Source organism: Leptosomus discolor, chromosome 6 (genome assembly GCF_034619465.1).
Source record: "Leptosomus discolor isolate bLepDis1 chromosome 6, bLepDis1.hap2, whole genome shotgun sequence".
Classification (NCBI taxonomy): domain Eukaryota; kingdom Metazoa; phylum Chordata; class Aves; order Leptosomiformes; family Leptosomidae; genus Leptosomus; species Leptosomus discolor.
Genome location: NC_141396.1, coordinates 39,899,708 through 39,922,051, shown reverse-complemented (window position 1 = coordinate 39,922,051; position 22,344 = coordinate 39,899,708). Strand labels below are relative to the sequence as shown.

General features: G+C 38.5%; 1 protein-coding gene across 2 annotated transcripts in view; it reads right to left on the bottom strand.

The window, feature by feature from the left end:
• Positions 1-22,344, bottom strand: part of PCDH15 (protocadherin related 15) — a 367,987-nt gene that overhangs the window by 245,915 nt on the left and 99,728 nt on the right. For both annotated transcript variants that reach the window (XM_086467277.1, XM_086467276.1), the window contains 4 exons: positions 20,940-21,095; positions 10,260-10,379; positions 4,765-4,875; positions 1,052-1,222 (listed from right to left, as the gene is read on the bottom strand). In XM_086467277.1, coding sequence (XP_086323403.1) covers positions 1,052-1,222; positions 4,765-4,875; positions 10,260-10,379; positions 20,940-21,095 — 558 coding nt within the window. The remainder of the gene's footprint in view (positions 1-1,051; positions 1,223-4,764; positions 4,876-10,259; positions 10,380-20,939; positions 21,096-22,344) is intronic.

The following is a 22,344-nucleotide window of genomic DNA, read 5'->3' as shown; positions in this document are numbered from 1 at the left end:
GTGCTTGCTGACCCAGCTCCAGCGTATTTGCAGCAGAACCCCTGAGGCTACACAAAGCAGGACACCATAACGCGTGGGATGGGAAAAGACTACAAGGCACAGGACAGCAAGACAAAGAAGGCAGAGAATAGCAGGAACCTCCACACTACCAGCCTCAACCCTCACCACCCTGTCTTCTGGTCAGAGGAAGCAGGACAGAGAATGTGTCCTGCAATGAACAAGGGAAGCCATGATCTTAATGTCAATACTTAAAATGTTACCTTAACGTCAATGTTAACTGGGTGGGGTAATACCTAGTGATTCAATTGGTTCTTCCTTTTCATATTCTTAAACATATGAATCAAAGGTCACATATCAAATTCAATTAAGAAATTCGTATTTCTGTTTCACACTGCACAGAGATGAAGCAGCTCTCCTGTAAGGAAGGGGAACTGGCACCATCTTGCATCAAGAAGTGATAAAGCTCTCGCTCCTCCTTTTGTGATTCACCGTGTATGCTCCAGCGTGAAATGAGCCTCACACCAACCTTTATCCCTATGCTACCTGATCTGCTAACCGACATCCTTAGTACAAGCATCTACGTGGGATAAACACACATTGCTCTTCAGTGCCTCTTGACTGAAACCCAATAATAGCAACAAATAAACTTTTCAGGGGCTAGTGACTAATGCTTCCTCTTCCAAAAACCATTCTCCTAGGTCTGTAACAATCCTGAATGGACCAAGAGGTCAAGTCCCTTCTCAAAAGTGCTTCTTTAGGACATTTTGAGAGCAAAATGTGGACAGAACAGGAACAATTCCACAATTTACCAAATTTCAATAAGACTCAGCCCTTCCAGTGAATGAGCAGTGTGCCATTGTATCAAAGGCAGAATTTCACCGTCCATTCCTACATGTAACTTACCTTTGCTTTCTTTTATTCAGCACATGAAACCTGGCATAAAGCATACATGACCTTTCTAGTTACAGTTCTCAGTTGCACCCACAGGAAAAGATGGCAGCTGCTTGCAAAATAAACACATAAAACCTACAAAAGAACCAAGAGGACTTACAGGATCAGTCAGTTCTTGCAAGCTCGCTTGGTAGGTGAGAGGTCTACAGTCACGAGTATTATTCACCAAGACACAAGGAAGAAACATTGGTCCCAGATCATCCCCATCAAGCACATCTACTGTCAGGGTGGTTGTACTTGTCCTTCGCTCGTTAAGATTTTGGGCTCGGTCCTGTGGAGCAAATGAGTTACATCTAGTGAGATTTTCTGAATTCAGAATTCACAAAAAAGTTTAAAGTTAAAGCTAAGGGCTAAACAGATAAGCACTATTAATTATCTGGGTTCTAGGAAATAGCTAATTACAGAAACTTCAGCCCCAGACCCACAGCCTTAAAGGCTCAGAAATACAATTAAGAGGTAAAAGTTTACCTCTTGAATTAAGAAATACTGAAAGACATCCATCACTCAGAAATAATAGTTTTGAGAAATTAATTCTCAGGAAATGTGTGAAACAAAGATACATGTCTTGTTAAATCTATAAAAATGCAGCGTATTTGCATAAGATAAGAAGTGCCTCATGCCTTACTTATAATTTGAAATATACTCTTATGCTGTCTTGTGTAGCTCTTCCAAATCCTGCCTAAAATTAAAAGGATTTTCACTTACAGAAATGGAAAGCATAAGCAGCAACTACTTCTTTGCTAACTGGCAGTGGAGACGCCCTGGACTGTAGTGCTCAATCCACCTCTGCACACCATAATTTAAGAAAGATTTAGCACCTCCCTTCCTCCTCACCAAAAAAACCCAAAACAAACAGCCAGAGGACAGCAATGAGATTGATCAAAGATCTCCAAACTGTACTCCACAGGGAAAGCTGATTTGTCTAGAGAATGAGTTATACTGCTCATTTTTTAAAAGGCTGAAGAATATTTCTGTCCATGATAAAGCAGCCACAACGCTGCACCCCAAAAAAGCCTCCATGCTGCATGACGGGTTCTTTTCACTGATCACAGTGTCTATGTTTAGCCTCTACCTGGGCCTAAACTGTAACAGTTGCTCTATCACCCGATGACCCCTCACCAGCCAGAGAGGGGAACTAGGAAAAAGGAGAGCAGACCCATGGGTAGAAGTGAAACAGATTTAATGAAACACCACCAATACCAACAGAGAAGTACACAGTTATACTCAGTCAAATGAATATCCAATTGTCACAATCGACCGGACAGCAGTCCTCAGGAGAAGCCAGAGGAGGTGCAGAAGGAACCTCAGCAGGAACCCCACAGGAGCTCCCTTCCTCAGCAAACCTTCCCCCTTTATAATGACCATGACATTATGCTGTGGGCTACACCTGGAGCTACCCCAGGTCAGCTGCCCTGGCTAACTCCGAACTGCTAACAGCCTGCCTGGCATGGCCAGGCTGGGATTCTGTCTCAGCCAAACCAGGACACATGGTTTGGTGATTTTTCTTCTTTTTTTTTTTTTTACAATCTTTGGATACACAAAATAACATTGAGCATTGCAACTTCTTTATTGCTGCCTCCTTTCTTTCCAGATGGTACAGAATTAAGCTACACTTTCTTGAATTGTAGGAACCACGTTGATTATTTTTATACACTGAACAATGCACACTAGAAACAGTTCACCTTTTCTTTCTTCTTTTGTTATCATAGTGAAGAAACAACATGACTATTCAATATTTTTTTTAAAAAACAGTCAGTAATATTTCCATTTTCACAGAAGAACTGTTATGATAGCTCTTCTTTACAAAAATAAGATCTTGCGGAAGGACTTTGGGCCATTAGCTAAGTCTTGCCCTCCTATCCTAGGATAATATTGACAGAAAAGAAAAAAGCAATTTTTTTAAAGTATTTATGCTGTTTAATATCACCATCTGTGTAAGAAGAATAGGTCATTGCTTTAAATCAGATTGAATAATTTTTTTTTTCCTATTTTGCAGTGCACTCAGTTCTTGGAACCACTTTACATTTACAGTTACTAAATACAGGAATTTCTGAATCAGCATTCTTTGCGGTCAGTGACGGAAAAACAATACCAGCTACAAGGAGCAGCCTTCATCATCACCTAAACTACTAGATTCCCCCAATATGTGCCTTTGAGTAATACTGGATCAAAGCAGCTATAGAGTAATTCATTTCATGTAGTATCTTCAGGATACAAGAACAACAAACGATCACTCCTAATGCAATCAGTGGACTAGAAGTATGATTGCATAGTACATATAACAGAGAGAAAGAAATGCATTTTGTAAAAAAAAAAAAAAAAAAGCATAAGGCAAACTCCTAAAAAAGCTGGGCTAGAGATCTTCATCAGAGCCTTTCTTTGAGATCTAGCTTCTCACCTGTGAGCACTCAAAATTTGAGTGAGCTCAGTTCCCATTTGGGTATGTTTGAGAAAACACATGGCCTTGCAAGACAGTTCAGTCTTGCAAGCTGCCCCGTGATGTACGAACACGACACAGAAGCCCTCAGCACAGCTTTAGTCCCAAACCCAGTACCACAAAGGTGACAATCTGCTGTGTAAGGATGTGTATTGAAGGGAACGAACAGATAACTGTGAGATCACTTTGTAGTACTGCCACTGTGCATCCCAAGCTGCGCCTTCACCAGTTGCTCCTACACCGTGACAGGCTTTGCTCCCCACGTGAGGTGCTCACGCTGCCACACACCATGCCTTTCTCTTGAAAAATATGACCTGCTCAAGTTCCCCAGTTACTATTCTACAAGCGCAGTGTCTCATGAAACTCACAGCTCTGACGTCAAACGAAAAGAGCTGTGAACATGCAGTGGTGAACTGTGGAATAAATTATTGATAAAACCACAAGGCAAATTAGTTCTGAGCCTTCCCGTATTCCTGTTCAAGCGATCAGCTAAGTTACATTATCCAGGTAAAATGACTTGTTCTAACAGCCAGGAAGCATCTTTAGGTATATCTAAGTGTAAAAAGCATTGAGACACCACCAGAGCCTATCTTCTATTGAGGGAATGCTGAACATGTCACAAAACATGTAGGAAAGTGGATTGTAAAACCTATCTACAATTCTGTATCAGAAAGTTGATACAGTGACAAAAATGCGTGAAGCCAGGGGCAAGCTCTCTAAAGTTGCTTCAGAGCATTCTCATTTTCCAACAAAGTAGTATCAAACTGAGGTAAACAGCAGAAGAAATGTTTTCATTTCAGCTACTACCAGAAAGACAAAAAGGGGAAAAAAGCTTTCACAGATCTCAAGGGCACCAAAAAACTTCTCTGATGACAGATGTATTAGCTATAGTTCAAACATCACTTTTCTTCTCAGTATGCATTACCCACTGCCAGCCACTCTGTAAAAACATCTATACACACTTCCAATATGACTTGAAAGAAAAAGCACCTCTTTATACAAAAACGCATTTCAAACATAAAGGATACAACTACACTGTATCCACTAAACTAGCAACACTGGATTTGTCAGAAAATGGACACTTAGTGACAACAGAATGCACTTTTCTGCATGGCCTGTACTTCAAATTTGCAACTTGTTCCTTGTGCCAAAAAGGTTGTCTTGTTACACACACCAAGCAAGCTTTTTTAACCAGTAATAATATGTCTAAGCTTTCAATGACCTAGATAAATCTTGAACAAAATCTTCAGGAAAAGAGTATTACCAGACTTGGTATTTCAGTAAGACTTTTCCTTTCCTTGGAAAAACCTAAATCTGCAAACTAAAACCCCACCTAAATGCGTGTCATAAATGGCCCTTAAGAGATCTATACTTACATTTGCTTGAACAATGACAAAATAACGAGTCTTTTCTTCATAATTTAGTCTTTCCCGTAGAACTACTGCTCCAGACAAAGTGAGAGGAATATCAAAGGTCTTGTTGGAAGTCTGCAAAAGTTAAAACAGTACGATAAAATTGAACATGCTTCAAAGCTAAGATACGTTTCAGATAGCCCACGACGAGATGATCGATTGGACAGCATACCAAAATTGCATATGCTTTCCAGATTAAGAGATTTTTAAAGTTTTCTATGTTTTCTTCGCACCCAATTTACTCCGTAAGAACCTCACAATAAATAATCTGTATGTAACAGAATTCTGATTCTTTACACACACATTATTACTTCCAACCACAAACTGAAGTCTAACCATCCTGCTTCTTGCAGATCTGCCATGCTGAATTTGCAGTGGTGCATTCAGAAAAGCTTTCGCTATTTGTCACCTGAGAGCTCAGATCTTGAGTTCCTACAGTTCGACTTGCCTTCATCTAATTTTTCCTCACCACTGCAGAAAGTATCAAGTATTAGAGATTAAGAAGTCTACATCATTGTACTTATCTTCTCTTTATTCTGGCTTTCATGAGGGCAATGAAGCAGTAAACACGTGAGAACTTCAACGCTACATACTTAGGTGCCAGTCCACAGCAGCAGTTATGCACATGTTCATACACTAGTAAATGCAGATTTCAGTGTAAATCAGGTGAAATTCAATTTGTCCTGCATACCTGCTTAAACAGATTCAGATTACAAAGCCTTGGCACCAAATGGCAGGAGGGTACTGCTGGGGTGCACACACCTTTAATGGATTCACTTTGACTAATGACCCACTTGGGAGGAGGATTACAGTCACAGAATCAGGTTTCTGACATGAGATATGGTTCAAGTTCTATTATGAAATTAATCACATTAAAAAAAAAATCTTTTCATGCTTCAATCTTCTAACGCAGACTATAGTTAACATTTAAGTATGTTGTAATACAATAATAGCAACAGCACCACAATATTCCAACATCTCTCCACAGAAACTGCAGAGGTACAGAGTACTATTCTTTCCTTAGATAATATAATAAGGCCTTTTTCTTCTAGAAGTTGAAACATCTGCTAAAATTGCAGTTTGTTTTTCCGCAAATAAATGATAATGATTGTTAAATTCACCATGTTGCAGATATTTGTGGAAAACAGGATTGAAAAGTACATCACAACCTCTGCTAAAAAACTTATGTCTGAGTTTGGCACTCATCTTTTTGGACAAAAAAAACATAGATCCAACTGGAAAAAAAAAATTTGATTCCAGTATTTATACTGAGGCAAAACAGTAAACTAGAACAGACTCTTAGTGTTGGAAGAGGGAAGAACCAAGTATGTTCACTGCTTCTGCCCCCCCCCCCCCCCCCCCCCTTTCCTTTCTTTTAACGGTATTTGCACACATAAGCAAGCAGGTTGGGAACTATGCAAATAATGGGCAATATCTTTGACTACTGTACCAGAGCACATGCAAACACACATATATGTGCCACTTCTAATTCACAAAGAAGATTCTGCTCACTGCTTTAGTCCATTTGTCTTTGGTTTAAAAGGCCAGAACTAGCTGGAAAAGACACTGCAGCTGAGGATCAGCCAAGGCACTCTCAAAATAACTGCCTTTTCCTTGGCACAGGGATGCACTTAAGTGGAACTATGCAATCTGAACTGTTAGGAAGGATCAGCACAACTTTAGCAAAAAGCTCTGACCTCTTCCCAAACTGCCTATATCTGCAGTCCCTTCTTGCTCCAACACAGCACAGAACCGCAATTGTTCAGTGGTGATTTAAAGCTTAAGTTCCAGACATGCACAATGGCTCCTGAAGGTACCATATCAGATCAACCCTGTGATCCCTCTGCAAACTTCATTTATTTCTGCTGCAACCCAAACTGTAACGAAGATCCAAGGTACACAACACCATCAGAACTCAGTTGCATTTCCATTCAATATTGAAACAAGCCAGCACATGCTGGAAGTCAGGAATATCACAACATTGCTTTGTCAACTCCAAGAGAACAAAACTGGTTCTCCTCTCACTTCAAAATAAGAGACAATTGCTTTTGTACAGCAGCCTTCACAACTTAGAACATTTATTGGCCCATAGCCTTGAATACGGGCCAACAAATTGAAAACGAGGAAAGTCATCAGGATAACAATTCAATTTACTCTCCAGAGAGTTGGTATGTAAAAAATCAGTATAGCAAAAGCATTATGCATATTCCCAAACTCCAGATGAACTCAAAATGTTCCATTTTGAATCCTCACCAAACACAATACAACAAATATCAGCACAATTAGTGGAAGAAGTTCAGAACTTGTTTTGAGGATGCATTTGTCTTAATCATCTTCAGTATAAAACAGAGTCCTCACAGATCTAACAATTCACTCTGCATTAGGAGACAGAATTGTTTTTGCAAGTTAATAGACATGATCCTTAGCTTTTAACAGCTAAGGAAAGTTTTATGGCAGTCTTTTACATGACAGCTAGAGCCCAGCCCTATGTCAAGTATGTTTTGCATTAATTTTTCTACTTGGCTTTTATATATCTTACAATTAAACAAAATAATTAAGTTATTTTGAATTTCTAGAATAACACCTCTTGTTTTTATAGATTGGTTTGTTTGGTTTTTTTTCAAATGCCTAAACTAGTCTCCAATGAAACTTTTGAGCTATAATCAGTCTGCTTTTTCTGAGGCAGGAGACAATGTCATTGGTGACATTGTGTGGGGATCTTCATCACACAATACAGGGAGATCCCAGAAGCAGAAAGGAAGAGATATTTCACACCAAGCTGTACACATCATTTTTGAGCCTGGTACAATTGTTTCCCAGAAGAAAATCCACTTGTAGTAGATCCTACGCAGTAACTTTCTGCCAAGTTGATAGCTGAGATGAAGCAGCTTACAGTGATGAGAAGACATGTCTGTCAAGCACATGGACAAAATGCATCACTAGGTGAAGCAATGTTATGCACATAAAGGCTATCTACAGGTGAAAGAGTCAGATTTATATAATGTGAAAATCAAAAGTAGTAAGGCAAAGATGCAATAAAAGCAACTAACTACTCCAAAGAAGTTGTTCCAACCGGGGAAATCCCTTCCTGTTCTTCACAGTCACTGGGGGAATAAGAAAGTTTCACTCAGTAAGAGAGGAAAAGAAAAGTTTTAGGAAATGTTTGTTAACTCTTTCTGTGGCAAATTACCAGACCAAATCACTCAGGCATGCTATAACAACTTCCATTAGTGGTTAGATGAACCTCTCTGCTAAACTTGAGGTTAATGTGGTTGTGAGAGATGCCCTTGAGCAATATAATATTATGACTTAATAGTAAATAAAATACAAAGCAGCTCTTCTATTTCATTATGGCGTAATATTCTTTAACAGAAATAATATTTTAAGGGGTTTGGATTTTTTAAATTTCTTTTCAGTATACCAACATATTCAATGTATGCTAAAATGTTTAATTTTTTTAAAAACACTTTCAATTTTCTAAAATTATCTGGAATAAGTATTTTCAGGAAGAGGCATTTTCTTAGTGCCAACATTTTTCATGGTCTTTATTGAAACAGAAGAAATTATTTGAGCTGCTTTTGTTAAGTACTATAAGTTAAAGGTAAGAAAAAAGAGCAGAGAAAAATTCAAAGCTTGGGCAGGGTGTGTGTGCATGCAAATTTGAAACTGCTTATCCACTCCTTTCACTCCTTCCTGCCTTCTGTTTACTTTTCAAATATGTGTGGTAGCAGATTAGCATTTATACATATAATTTAAAACACCTCCACCATACAAACAGCTAAAAGATGAAGTTTGCATAACATTTTAGGCGTCACTATTTCCACAGAAAACCCTTGCCTTTGTTCATAGAGTTTAGGAGAGAAACTCTTCACTCATACTTACCACCAGAACACAGAACAGCTGAGAATGTAGCATGATGAACCCACACATAGTGAGCTAATAATTTTACTCATTTAAGGGGTCTCACTGAAGTAAGTGTTATAACTCAAGAGACTGATCAAGTCTGCGCAATCAATTCAATCTATAAGAAATGGCTGCGAACATTTAAAAAATGAAATCATTCCAAATGTGCACTAAATATAAAGTCAGAAAATTCCCTATCTCCCAAAAGCCTAACGTCACAATTCCACTTTTGTCAAAAAGATATTGCTTCTTCACAAAACAATGCTCCCCAGAAAAGATGGTGGCTTCAGGTGCTGCTAAATTCCTCAAGAAACCATCTCTGTCCATAAAATATGTTGATATAGTAAGTAAATATTATGTCTCAGCATGTATCTAATGCAAAATGAACAATTACCCCTGTGAAAAGTAAAAAAGTAGGGTCTTAGATCATTAGTTCATACTGAATTATTCCTTGATACTCTCACTATCGTACAAAATTCTACCTCCTAAAACGTATAAGCACTAAGTGTAATTCAGTAGATACTTAAACTCATGTTGACTTCAATGGAAATAGGACTTAAGTCTTTATGAGATTCTACAGCTTAGGTGGTGCAAACTACATCAGAACTTGTGTGCCTACACTTTTAATTAAACTGAAAATCAGATTGCTGTTTTCCCAAAAAAACATTTCTGCTCAAAATTCCCCTTAAGTCAAAGTAGGGAATTTCAAAACAGGTTAGTAGGTCTATATACTATTTTTACACACACACACACTTTAACCGTGTCATCTTGGTGATTACAAAAATACAAAAATCAAGTTAGCCTGCTTAACAAATTATCACACCAGCTGATCCACAGTAACTGTGCTCTTAGCTCATGGCAAAAGATAGTCTGGTTTGCAAAAGAGGATTGCTATGAACTACTTTGAATTTGCTACAAGAATGCATCTGAACACTTTACACAAATCACCCATGTGCAAAACCTTGTTATAATAGAGAAATTCACACATCTGACCCTAAAGTGCATTTATTTTAATACTTTAAGCTTTTTGTCTCTAAACTTATGTTTGAAAAGATAATAGGTAGGGAACACTAGTGTTTTATTTTAAAAATATATAACCCTCTCTTTTTAAAACAGTGATCTTTAAATATAAATGACTCCACGAGGGAAGTCAGAATGTCTCTTTTGAGAGTAACTTAGCCATGCCTACGAATATTTCTTAGCTGTGAATCCATTAGGTATAAATGTGCAGGAGTAAATACAGTTACCTATCACGGACTGCATAGGTATGCCAAAACCAAGATGAAGTGTGTGAATAACAATGGAGAAGACAGAGATTATTAATGATTGATCTTGAAGTAATCCAGCTGCTAACAGCATGGCAATGAAAGGGCAGGTAAATTCAGCTGTGTGTGCAGGGCAAGCAAGGCTCATAGGCAGAGAGGATACTCCACAGCATGAAGGAAAGCATTTCTTTGCGAAGTCCAACAGCAACCTCTTGTTCATTTGCTGCTTCAAGGCATGTGTGTATATATACACACAGCTGAACAACAAGAAAAAAAGCTAAATGCATTTACCTTGTCATTAGGATTGTACTGGATGACATATTCTATCTGGCCGTTTGGACCATCATCAATGTCAGTAGCACCACTGTTTCCAGAAAATCCTGTAAAGATGGTTGTTCCAACTGGAGTTAACTGTGAGAACAAACAGACAAATATCCATTGAAATCTTAAGGTATACAAGAAACAATTAAAGAACTCTTTGCAAAGCCTTTCACACACACACCCCCCACACCCCCCCTCCAGCTCTGGTCTATAATGCCAGGTTGACATTCTCTCCTCCCCTTTGTTGGGCCTGGAACCTCATGTACAAGCAACTATTTAGACACAATGTATTCAGATTCTATTTTAACTGATGCCAAGTGAGTGAAACAAATTTCCATTTTCATTCCACAGATTGTCTGCATCAGGACAAAACCCCATTTGTTTAAAAAAGATCAAGATGAAAAGTCTTAAAACTGAAAGAATTCATGAAATAAATACAAATAGATTAAAAAAACAAAAGCTACTTTTTGAGACTCAGGAAGGAAAATAAAGATGAGCTGCAAAAGTAAACAGAACTTATTTAACAGTGTCTTCATGACAATGTGAATAGTGCCAGATAAATATTATTATGTGAAAACACAGACACCCGGAGAGCTTTATGGTTTTAAATGTAAGAAGAGTGTTGTTTCTCCAATATTGTGTTGGCAGCAATTGAATACCCATAAAATTATATTTTGAAAGTGAATCCATTTATAATCATCGTAGCGTAGATAAATAGCATGAAATCAAGACCTATTGAGCTCAAGGACAGAAGTCCAACTGACTTCATGGGAGTCATCATTTCTGAATTTTAATATTCACAAAATTTTGTGAGCAATCAACCCAAAAGAGAAAAAACAAATGAACAACCAGTTCTGGATTCAACATAGACATGGCTCCTAGCCATGCTTCCTGCTGCTGGTCTCATCACACCCAAATTTTTGGCCCTTGAATTCAGAGACTCACTGACCCCTCTTCTTTCCTCAAAATTTTACATTAAGTTGTAAAAACATAAACGCTGTAAAAAGAGAAGGTGGCAAACGACAAAGAGTCATTCAAACATTTGTTGAAATTATGGATGCTATTTCACTTTCATATTTTGTAGCTCACACAATAAGCAAATAATTAACTGCCCATTTCCTCCTACAGTCATAGATCCTGGTCTTGTTTTATTTATAAAGCTGCTAGTTACTTTAATTGTTTAATGACTGACAGAGTTCTCCAAAATATTATGCGGGCCAAATATACCAAATCTTTGAAATAAGTAACACCAAGTCAAAACCTTTTTAATGATAAAACAATACTTATTCACACTATCTATACTTATGCCACAATAACTACGTATGATTATGTTTTGCTGCCAACTTGACTTGCTTACTATTGTGCTACAGAGAGTAGTGTCACATGCGGGTGTAGGAAGTTGACTATTCCCTCGCACGTATTAATTGCAAGACAATTACTTCACAGAGAGTCTCTGCCTTGTATCTCTGGTAGAGCAGAAGCCTTTCCAAGAATTCAGGAGAGCAATTGTCTCAGGAACACCAGCTTTGCCTGACAGTATAAAACCAGAGTCATAACCCAAGGAAAATAACTTACTGGTTAATGACAAAGTGCACGTGTAGGGACACTTCTGTCCTAAGGGGACAGAAGACCATAACAACCTGAAAACCAATTTGGAAAACGTACAGGTGGTTTTGTAGGTTTCTTCCCCACCAAGTCAGCTGTCCTCGGCTGGCCACCAGACACCCACCAAGGCCCTCTCAGCCCCATCCTCAACAGCACGGGGAAGCAAAACCAGATGAACATGCTTGAGAGTCGAGACAGGGAGATCACTTACCCATTACCCTCACAGGCAGAACAAACTCAACTTGGGGAAAACTGATTTACCGTACTGCAAATTTGGATGGTGATAAATGAAGATAAATCTGCACCTTCCCCTATCCCACACCTTCTCCCAAGGCTTAGCTTCACTCCCTCACTCCCAACTCCTCCTCACAATTTGTAACTCACTCCTCACTGCCACACAGCATTTTACCCTTTCTTAAATCCATTTCCCAGATGCACCACCACGCGGCTGAGGGGCTGGGCTGGGCACTGTGCTGAGGCCCTTGGAACCGGCCATGCCTGGCCCAGGGCAGCCCCTGCCTGGGCACCCACACTCAGGACAAGACTAAATAAAATAGTTCAATCAATTAATCATTGGTTAAATGATACATTAGTGGAAAAAGCTGGGCACAGCGCTGGCTTGTTGGGGGTTGGCATGTGATGGTAATCTCCTATGCTTCTCCTGTCGAACAGAATAAAGCCTCAATGCTCCCAGCTGAAACAGAGAAGCTTTGAAGACATGGTGTGTGTAGCAGCCTGGGAAGTGGGGCAGGGAACACACTGCCAGACACCACGTTCGTTAAGCACACCACTCCGTTAGGCTGCTGACACGCTCCTCAGCACTGGCAGCAAAGGAGTGCTGCCTGTAACACCAGTGTGATCTCAGGACAGGGACAAGTTACCACTGGAAATCAAGCAACAGATCTCCATTAAAACACTCCTGTCGCACCAGAACAGCCCAAGACCTCAGACACCCAAGGAGGTGTCTGTACTGCTCCTGCTAGCTGGACACTGTAACACTGTGTCCTGCAAAGGGAGAGGGCAGAGCTCCAGTGCAAGGTCCCTGATGATGAGACAGCCCTAACCGGGCACCTCCACAGCTGCCAGGAGGCTGAGGAATGGCTGGACCTGCACGAGTGCTCACAGCTGAAGGATGCCAAGAGCTGTGTTGCTTTTCAGAAGCACATGAATGCTTGGTTTCCACTGAATTCAGCCCACAGCTCTGCTCAGCAATAGTTACTTGCTCTGTTTCATCAAGAGCAGCTGTATCAGGGGCCTGACAGAGTGCAGATAAATAATGACTATCATAAAAGGCTCCAGCCCATTATTAAGTGACAACAAAGGAGACAATCGTAAAAATGAAACAGCAGCAAACACCAGAACTACAATTGTATGCTCTTACAGTAAAAGTCAAAAGCTAAAGTCCAAAACAACTGACTGCAGATGTGCAGACCTTCATGAACCTAATATGCAGGTTTCTATTTATCTACATTTTCTTTTATGCAATACAAATTATACTAGAAAGGACACTGAAAAGAATCCCCTGCCACTCCCTCTTCCTGAAAGTTAGGAAAAAATTAACTCATTTCACTCAACTTTCCAGCCTGGCCAAGATCTCACATCAGAGATTACTGCAGCCTTTGGAAAAAATCAGATGAGCTCTTAACTAAATTTCTCAAGCTCCACTTCTAACCATTTGAAAGAGGCACTCAGTGTTCAAAGCTATGCAGTATTTTTATACTGAGATCCCAACACTGTAATGATTTACCATTAGCCAGCAATATCACTGTTACCCACAATTTGTGAGGGCTTTCTGACAGACTGATGCCACCATTCACTTTATTGTTGGAAAAACAAGAACTTGGTTCACTTTATAAAACGTGACTATACATAGTGTAGGTATATATATATATATATATACACTGTTCTTTATTAACTTGGATAATCCCACTGCTCTTGTTTAAATAAGGCTCAGTTATTATATCAACAGCCCATGAGGAATTGCATTCCTAGGAAGAAAGACAGGTAACACAGGAATGAAAGGTATGCTTTTCTAGCAAAAATTATGGAGGTATCTAAAACACGCATCCAAAAGCCAAAAGAACAGGCTGAAAGACTGAGTTTGATCTCACACAGACCTAAAATGGGCATAACATTTGAACACATGCACGTGCAAGCAAAACAAACTGGTTAATTAGATTTTTTGCACTGGCGAAAAGCAGAACATCGAGATGGTTTTGTATTATACACTATAAAGTATACATAATTTCTCAGATCAGATCAAATTCAGCCTTTTAGTAGATGCACACACTCTAGGCAGTAAAGACTTATCTAGAGCTCTAACCACCCCACACCATTGCTATGTCAATCTGTAGCAGACAGATTCTGCACAGCACCTGTTTTCCCACAGTTCCAACTCAGCTCATTCTCTGAAAAATCTTCCACCACCAATTCTTCTGGGAGATGGAAGAGCTGGAAATGTCAGGGAGTGGGGTGGGTGGGGTGGAGAGTGGTGTGTCCCAGCTCCTTTGCTTTGCTGCCTTTCAGAAGGACCCAAAAATGGCTCCCGAATGTGCTGCCTGAACTCTCTCTAACGCCCCACTCGTCTCCTTCCCATTAGATATGCCTACTTCAGAGAATACCTTGGAGAGGAATTTTGTTTCTTCGTATTAAACTGCAGTATCTCCTAAAGAAAGGGACTGAAGTTATGTAGCAAAGTGTTTGACCGCAATGAATGTTTTACCTTATACAAGGTAAAATGTTCAGAACTGTAAAGAAATAACTATTTTGAATGCTAGTGACAACCTAAGGATAATAATCTCTGTGGGAATTCAATATGGTAAAAAAGGAACTACGATGACAAGAAACAAGTAGGATTTCAAAAGAATGCAATTAAACAAATAGAGAGAAAATGCACACAATAAATCTTACTCTTCCACAGTCAACAGCTGTAACACTTCAAAATTTCCTTCAACTTGATTTATGTCTATTAGAAGTCCAGATGCAGACAGGTATGTTCAATGCTTCCATAAAACATTCTAAATATAAATTGTCCTATTATTGCCTATTTACAAAGTTAAAAATGACTAATTTTTCACAGTGGCCCCAAAGAGCAAAGTGAGATTTACAGTTAATCATTCTGAGCTAATATTCTTTTGATGATGTCTACCTGCAGAGATTAATTATTTCAATACCACAAGGAAAAAACCATGAATAATTACACCAAAAGAAATGAAAATTCAGCACAAGTTATAATTCTCAACAGCACAAAGCCTAAGTTTTAAGATGACTGAAGTTCAAGAACGACTCATTTTGCTAAAGGATTCCCATCTCTGCCAACTGAAAAAAACCACAACAAAATCAACTCTAAAATTTTGGTTTACAAGCAGCTGTAAGGCTATGCATGTTTAATACTGACTTCAAACAATTTTCTAGGAACTCCACCACCATTTCCAAACAAACCTGTTATTAAACGCTCCTGAGCTTACCAACACCTCTGTAGGACTCGGGTAAGGCTCATGCGAAAAACTAATACAAAAAAAGTCAGTCTCATAAAACCCAGGCAATGGAGAATTAAGAGTTGTATCTAACTGAAAGAAAATTTGTTAAGATAAGTTCTGTTTAACACAAAAAACAGACAATCACAATTGTGCCTCAGCAGTACAAGATTTAATTTCTAGTCCCTCTATTAGGTTACATGTATTTAAAACTATAGATTTGCCTGTAGAGCATTAACTGAGTGGCACAATTCTTCTGAATTTCAATCTGACTACAGAACTTTAATACACTGCAATAACTCCAACCCTTAAGTCACTGCTATGTACGGTCAAATTTAGCCCCAAGCTAACGTAATTTTGTCAGGATTTTTTTCTAAATGAATAATGACGTGACATTTTCATATAAATAAAAACATATAACAGTACAAAGGAAAAACTTCGCAGAGAATTTCTAATTATTGCAAAAATGTTGACATCAACCTTAACTCATTTTTACTTTTTATAAGGAGATTCATAATGCTGTGGATAGCAGCTCGAATTGCTTTTGGCTGAGACACATACATTCTTTGTCTTGAAAAAGCACCAGAAAAGGAAAAGGGAAACTTATTCCTAATTGGTGGCATCCATGTCAAAGGGCTTCTGCAGTTGTGCTGCACTAAGCTCTCAGTGACGCTGGAGCCTGCTATGGACTAAGAACTGTCTTAGTCCACTGTCCTTCACCACGACAGATGCCCAAGCACCAAGTGGAAAAGAAAACAAATGGAAAAAAAAAAAAAAAAAAAAAAAAAAAAAAAGACACAAAACCAGAGACAAAACACCAACACCCCACACTCTTGACAGGGCAGTGGCACTGGGCCAGCCATGACACGAAGGAAAAGAGCCCATTTCTGTTCTAGTGCTCACACTGACTCGGTGGCATGCTACGTGCAGTAGCAGCAGTCCAAGGATGATGATGAGCTTAGTTACTTCAGATGTCAGAACAGCACTACTTAGTTGTCTGAATTATGTCTCAAACCTGTTTCATAAGCCAGACAATTATGAAAAGTATGGTCTAATTATAACCTCGCTTTCTTGACTATAGCTCCTGCACAAAACGCCAGTTAATTTTAAGCAGACAGCTATTTTGTGGCTGCATTTAGCCCCTTGCTATGACTATTGAGGACCAGAGAGAATGGAGACTATTTTTACATATATACATATAATTTAAGTGTGCACATAAATATATATGTACACACATACACGTGTAGGGTGTTTCATTTGCTCACTCACCCTCCCCACCACCCCCAGGCAAATTAAAAAAAAAAAAAAAAGGCAGGGTGGGTTTTTTCCTATTAACTAACTCTAATTAGCTATTTCATTTATAAATGCTCTAATAACACTTTGCTTAAAAAGCACATAGTTCCCTAAAACAGGGAGACAGACATTCTGTTTTATGCTTTAAGAATCTAAACTTTAAAACCAATACTTAATATGAATACTAGCACTGCCACTCAAAGCTAAGCCACCAAGTCAAACATTAGAGGCTCCCTAAGCATTAACAAGTATGAGAACACTCATATGGCAGCCACAGATAAAAGTCCATATTTTTACAGAATAATTAAGATCCTCCTGAAAACAGTATTTCCTCAATGAACGTGTAATGATAATTTTTATACTTAGATGCAAAAAGACACATTGTCAAACCACACATGTGCTGGAGGGGAACATGAATTTCTCCAGACATTTTAATTTTGGTTCACTTTACCCAGGGTTCTTCTATGTGTACAAGTGTGTGAATGACAGAAGAAAACACTTAAATCCCTAAGGATTATTTGCCAGTATGCATAATAGAACCAAATTTTACAGATGCTATCTATGTATAGAGATTTCTCAGGATTTTTAGGATCCAGATGAAGATGTTTGAAGCAGTAGAGTGAGAAATTATGTATTTCTCATCTCAGTGCCTGAGATGAAACATGACATGGTGAAAAAAGGCCATACAACACCTTGACTACAGAAGGAAAGGAGGGTCCATGGCTTTTTCTTGAGTCAAACCACATAGTTACCAGATTAGTAAGAGCCAGATTTTGAAGGATTTGGGAAGTTTGACTTAAGGCATGGAATTTGTTTTCTTCATGCTCATGCACTTGAGGAACTTAAGAGGTAGGAGAAGGGAGACTGAATGTAGTATTACCACTCCGAAATACTGAAGCATCAGCAAACCAGTGCTAATAATAAAATTCTCTACTCCTGAAACTGAAGGCTGGCTTTAAAAATCAAGTAAATGCTACCATGGTATTTCTGAACTTACAGCCATGCAACTGTCATACAGTCAATAATTCCTGTAATCAGAATTTAATACATACATGTTCACAAGCAACTGAAAGAAAAAATTGGTCAAGAGCAATTACATACACTGCCTTTGGTCTAACATATTTTACAGCTACAAGTGACTAGAGCTTGGGTGAGCTCTCTAGGGCAGCAGCACTTCATGTTTCCCAATCCTTATGCTCCCCCTTGAGAATCTGCAAGGGCCACCGACAGAAAACGCACTGGATTCAGGGAGCTTTTAGTCTATCTCTGTACAGACATCCTCCTTTTCTAAGAAATCAAGTATAAAAACTGAGATACCTTTTGGTATAAACCACCACAGACACTACCCTACCAAATCCATCTCACTCTAAGCCTTCTGGAAAAATATGGGCTTAATTTTAAACCATGTCGTTTTGGTGCAAATGGAAAAGACATGTGTGAAACTAGGATTTATGTTGGTACTACAACTACCCTCAGCTTCTTTTAAAAATTAATTTTACTATGTTGTGGACAGTTCAACTATAAAGAAAACTTGACATAAAAACTATTCTATCTCTCCAAAATATAATTTCACCCCTTGACATTTCTGAAACTGAAAAACTACCCAAAGTAAAATTTACCTACAGTTATTTGTCTCATATTACAGGTGCCAATAATAAAATAATAGTTTTGACTAACTGGGAAAATCTTAGCCTTAGACTTTATTGCCTAAAAAACACCCATTTTGGGGTAATTGCAAGGCTGAGACATATTTGCCCAGGATTTCCTTACAGCAGGCGTATACCAGTAGCACGATGCTTTTGGGAGATGCTATGCCTACGAAGCACACAGACGGTCATGCTGGTTAGCACAGGAGCTGGAAATCCAACCCTTACTGTGTATGTGCAGATGGATTATATAGCACATGTGGAAAGTTGATCTAACATTTTGCACAAGCACCACTGACTGTGGGGTGGTTATAAAGCCACAGTGGGTGTGTTCTTCGTCCCACATTGGGCAGCCAGAGAGGCATGGCAGCTGATAGCAGAAACAGTCACATTCAATCCTGTAAAGCACCTGAACAACTCAGTCCTCAAATTGACTCAGTCAAAATTTCCTGGCTAGAAAAACTAGGTGATATTTGTGATGCTCACATGTATGGTAGCTGTAAATAATAAAATCTACTTGTCCTTTGGTTTGCTTTATGTTACCTTACGTAAGAGAAATTTCTGTACTTTTTAGTTTACAAGCAAACTAAACCCAGAAGACCAGAGGCAATCAAAAAATAACTACAAACCCCTCATTCCCGCGCATTCCTGTAGTTCAATTCAATAGAGGCCGTGCCAATTACTAGCAGAATAAACTATCATTAAAAAATGTAATCACTCACTAAAACCTTTGAGAAAGTCTGAGATGCTTTAAGAACTTTTTTTTGGTTAATTAATGAGAACATTAACCCACTGAGTATCACTGAAGGGCACAGTGGTGCCATGTCAGAAGCTATAAGTGTAACAGTGATAAAGTGAAACAAAGCAGCTAATTAAATCAGGATTGCAACTGGTGGAAAGAGCAACATTGCTTTTTGCCCAATAATAATACAAAAAATGACCACACATACTTGAAGCATTGCTAAATTTCTGAATATAAATAATTTCAAATTATGCATTCTTCACTCTGACTCTTGGACTTCTTTCTAATTACGGAAAATCCTTGCTTCCTTAGTATTACAGTGCTGACACACTACCTGCCTTCAGTTTTACTGCAAAAATTATGTAGGTCTTGGAAGTTATCTGGGACATACATCATAGCCCATACAGATGTTTCAGACTAATATTCATGTTGCCTTTAGTCAAGTCCAAAAGCACTTCTGCAACAGGTCTGCAAAAACATAGAAATTACCATGTAAAGGCCAACTGGAAAACAGTTTAAAAACATAAGGAGGACTTTACGAGTACTCATACAGGTGGTATTTTGTGACCTCCAAATTCTGGTGGTAAGAAACATCGGCAGATGGATTGCCAAAAATTTGTCTGAAGGGAAACAATCTCAGTTTAAAACTTGTCATTGGTCAAACAGTAAGTTTGAAAAATTTGTATATCCTTATCTCAACTTCAGGTCTCTACTCAAAAAAGTGGAATTTGGGTTTTTTCCTCCATACTTTTGGCTTAATTAGGCCTAAACTCATCAACCAACTCTCCCACTCCTTTCCTGAGGCCTATAAGATGTCCTGCTACATCACTATCTGCTCAATCACTTAAAGCAACATAGTGATCAGAACAACAGGCAGACACATTGAAAAGCTGAATCTCCCAAAGACACAAAACTATGATAGTAGTTGGTTTTTTTTTTTTGAAACAGCAAATCCGTTCTCCTAAAAATCTAACAACATGAAAGCAGTCACGCTCTTCCACAGAAAAAACCCACCCAAACCCAAACTCCTACAAGGACACAATGCACGCTATATATTCAACAGCTTTGTCTTCTTAAATGCAACCATAATCCTTTCAATCTTTACCTGCAGAAGACTGACCCATCTTTCCATTTGCTTCTCAGTTTCAGCCTGGACATTTCTACTCCCACATACAAGTACCCACTTCCACTTCATATTACTAAAGCCCCAGGATACTAACTTACTGAAAACACAGATCCGTTGTACTGGCTATTAGCAGATTATTCAATCCCTAATAGAATAAAAACCTTAACTGTAAAGTGAAATGAAGTTTTACCAGCTCAAGAAAGAAATAAAATTTTTCCTTTAAATAATGCGTACAAGTCCAATCCACAGCTCTCTATTGCATAAAAAAATAAAGCAGAAGAAATTCCATTCACAGATGTCATTTAATAAACAGCAATAAACCAAAACTGCACTTTGCCAAGCTTCAATATTGTTAACATAACCTTTTGAACTAGTTACTTTACATTTGTTTTTCATAAATACATCTGTTTTACTTCCAGGTTTGTTGGTACAACTGCATTACGCAGTAAAACATTTTGTAAAAACAACAGAAATCAGTGACACAGCTTGAGATTCTAGTGTCTTCTCCAATATTACAAGCATCCTGATGAAAAGTGTGCTTGTCTTCATATTTATTTAGAAAAAGGAATTTAGCTTACGTGCTAAAAACTGTACGTAAGTATGCTGTCTGTGCTGCATTTTTCTCATGTGACACAAATGTAAGGGATTATAAAACAAGTGAATTCACTGGCTTTTCAAATGAGAAGTGGAAGAACAGAAAGCTGGCATTTAGCATTGACACCACACAAGAGAGAAAGGCAATAAAAGGTAAGTGGTTCTGACCTCATTGACTGCCACATAGTATTGCTGCTGCTGGAACCGAGGCGAGTTATCGTTCCTGTCTCTCACCACAATCCGCACTTCATGGTTGATAATGGTGCCAACCTTTTTGTTAACACACTGGACTTGCACCACAATGGACTGAATGGACATGGGTGGCTGTAAGTGAAAACACGTTTCTATAATACGTAGTCAAAACATGAAGTAACAGTTAAATTTTCTACTGATGTTAATACTGCTCAGGTTCACTCAGCCCACCAGCCTGCCTGTGTTATATTTAATGCTCTATATTTGGACCAAAAAGCTTCTCTGAGAATGTCCTGTCTACAATATTTCAATCAGACCGAGAGGTCTCAAAGCTGTATTCTGCAGACCCAGCTTTGCCAGTTGTACGTGCTAACACAGAAATAAAAATCCCCAGCACGATTAGCCCTTCACGCTTCCCTTGAGAACAGCAACAACAACAAAAAAGCACATCTTGTAAACATCTTCTGATTATTGAAAGATATTTAGAAAATGTCAGACATTTTAACCTTCGGTTTATTAATATTGGAATTAAAAGGTCAAGTCAGAAATAAATTCAATATGTTACCATTTACATTTACTAAGTAATTCATAAACAACTTGGCCACCTTGAAGTGTAGACAATACAGAGTCCAATTGTTTTTACTCCAGTGAACACCATACTATTAAAATAAAAATTACTCCCAAACTTGATGAATGGGTGAAGAAATTTAAGCTGGAAAGGCTACTGCTACTTACCTGAGTTAATAAAACAATTCTAAGAAGAATAAAGGAAAAGGCACCTTTGATTGAAAGGGAAATTCAGAGACACTGCTATGGAAACACAGCATTCCAGCATGACTTCTGGTCACAACACTCCCATCACAGCAAGTGCCAATTTACATATTTGAAGCAACAGTATGGCATGTAAAATATTGACAGCAAGTCCACTTAGATTTTGTATCTATCACTCAGCAGAGAGCAAGAAAGCATGGGAAGGGACAAAATGTTTTTGACTGAGATTCTGAGATTTTTTTATTATATAATTATATATATCTACCTAATTATGCTTTCACCTGTTCCAAATGCTAGAAGTTCTTCGATCAATTGATTTTTTGCAGTTTTGCTATGATGGATTTTTAGAACCATATGGCTTTCTATACCCTTCAGGCTTCGGCACTAATCAGTTTTAATGAGTCAACAGACTTGGAGAAAGAAGGGGGCTTTATGGTGCTGCTGAGATCCTACATTAATTATCTATTCTTCCCTATAAATTTACCCTCAACTTTCCCTTTAATGAAGAGCAACATGAGTTTTTAACTAAAAGTCCATTCTCTTTGCTGTAAAAGTCTGCAGCCAGCGATGATGTGGTACTGCTTTTATCAGTGGAACCTCTGACACAGGT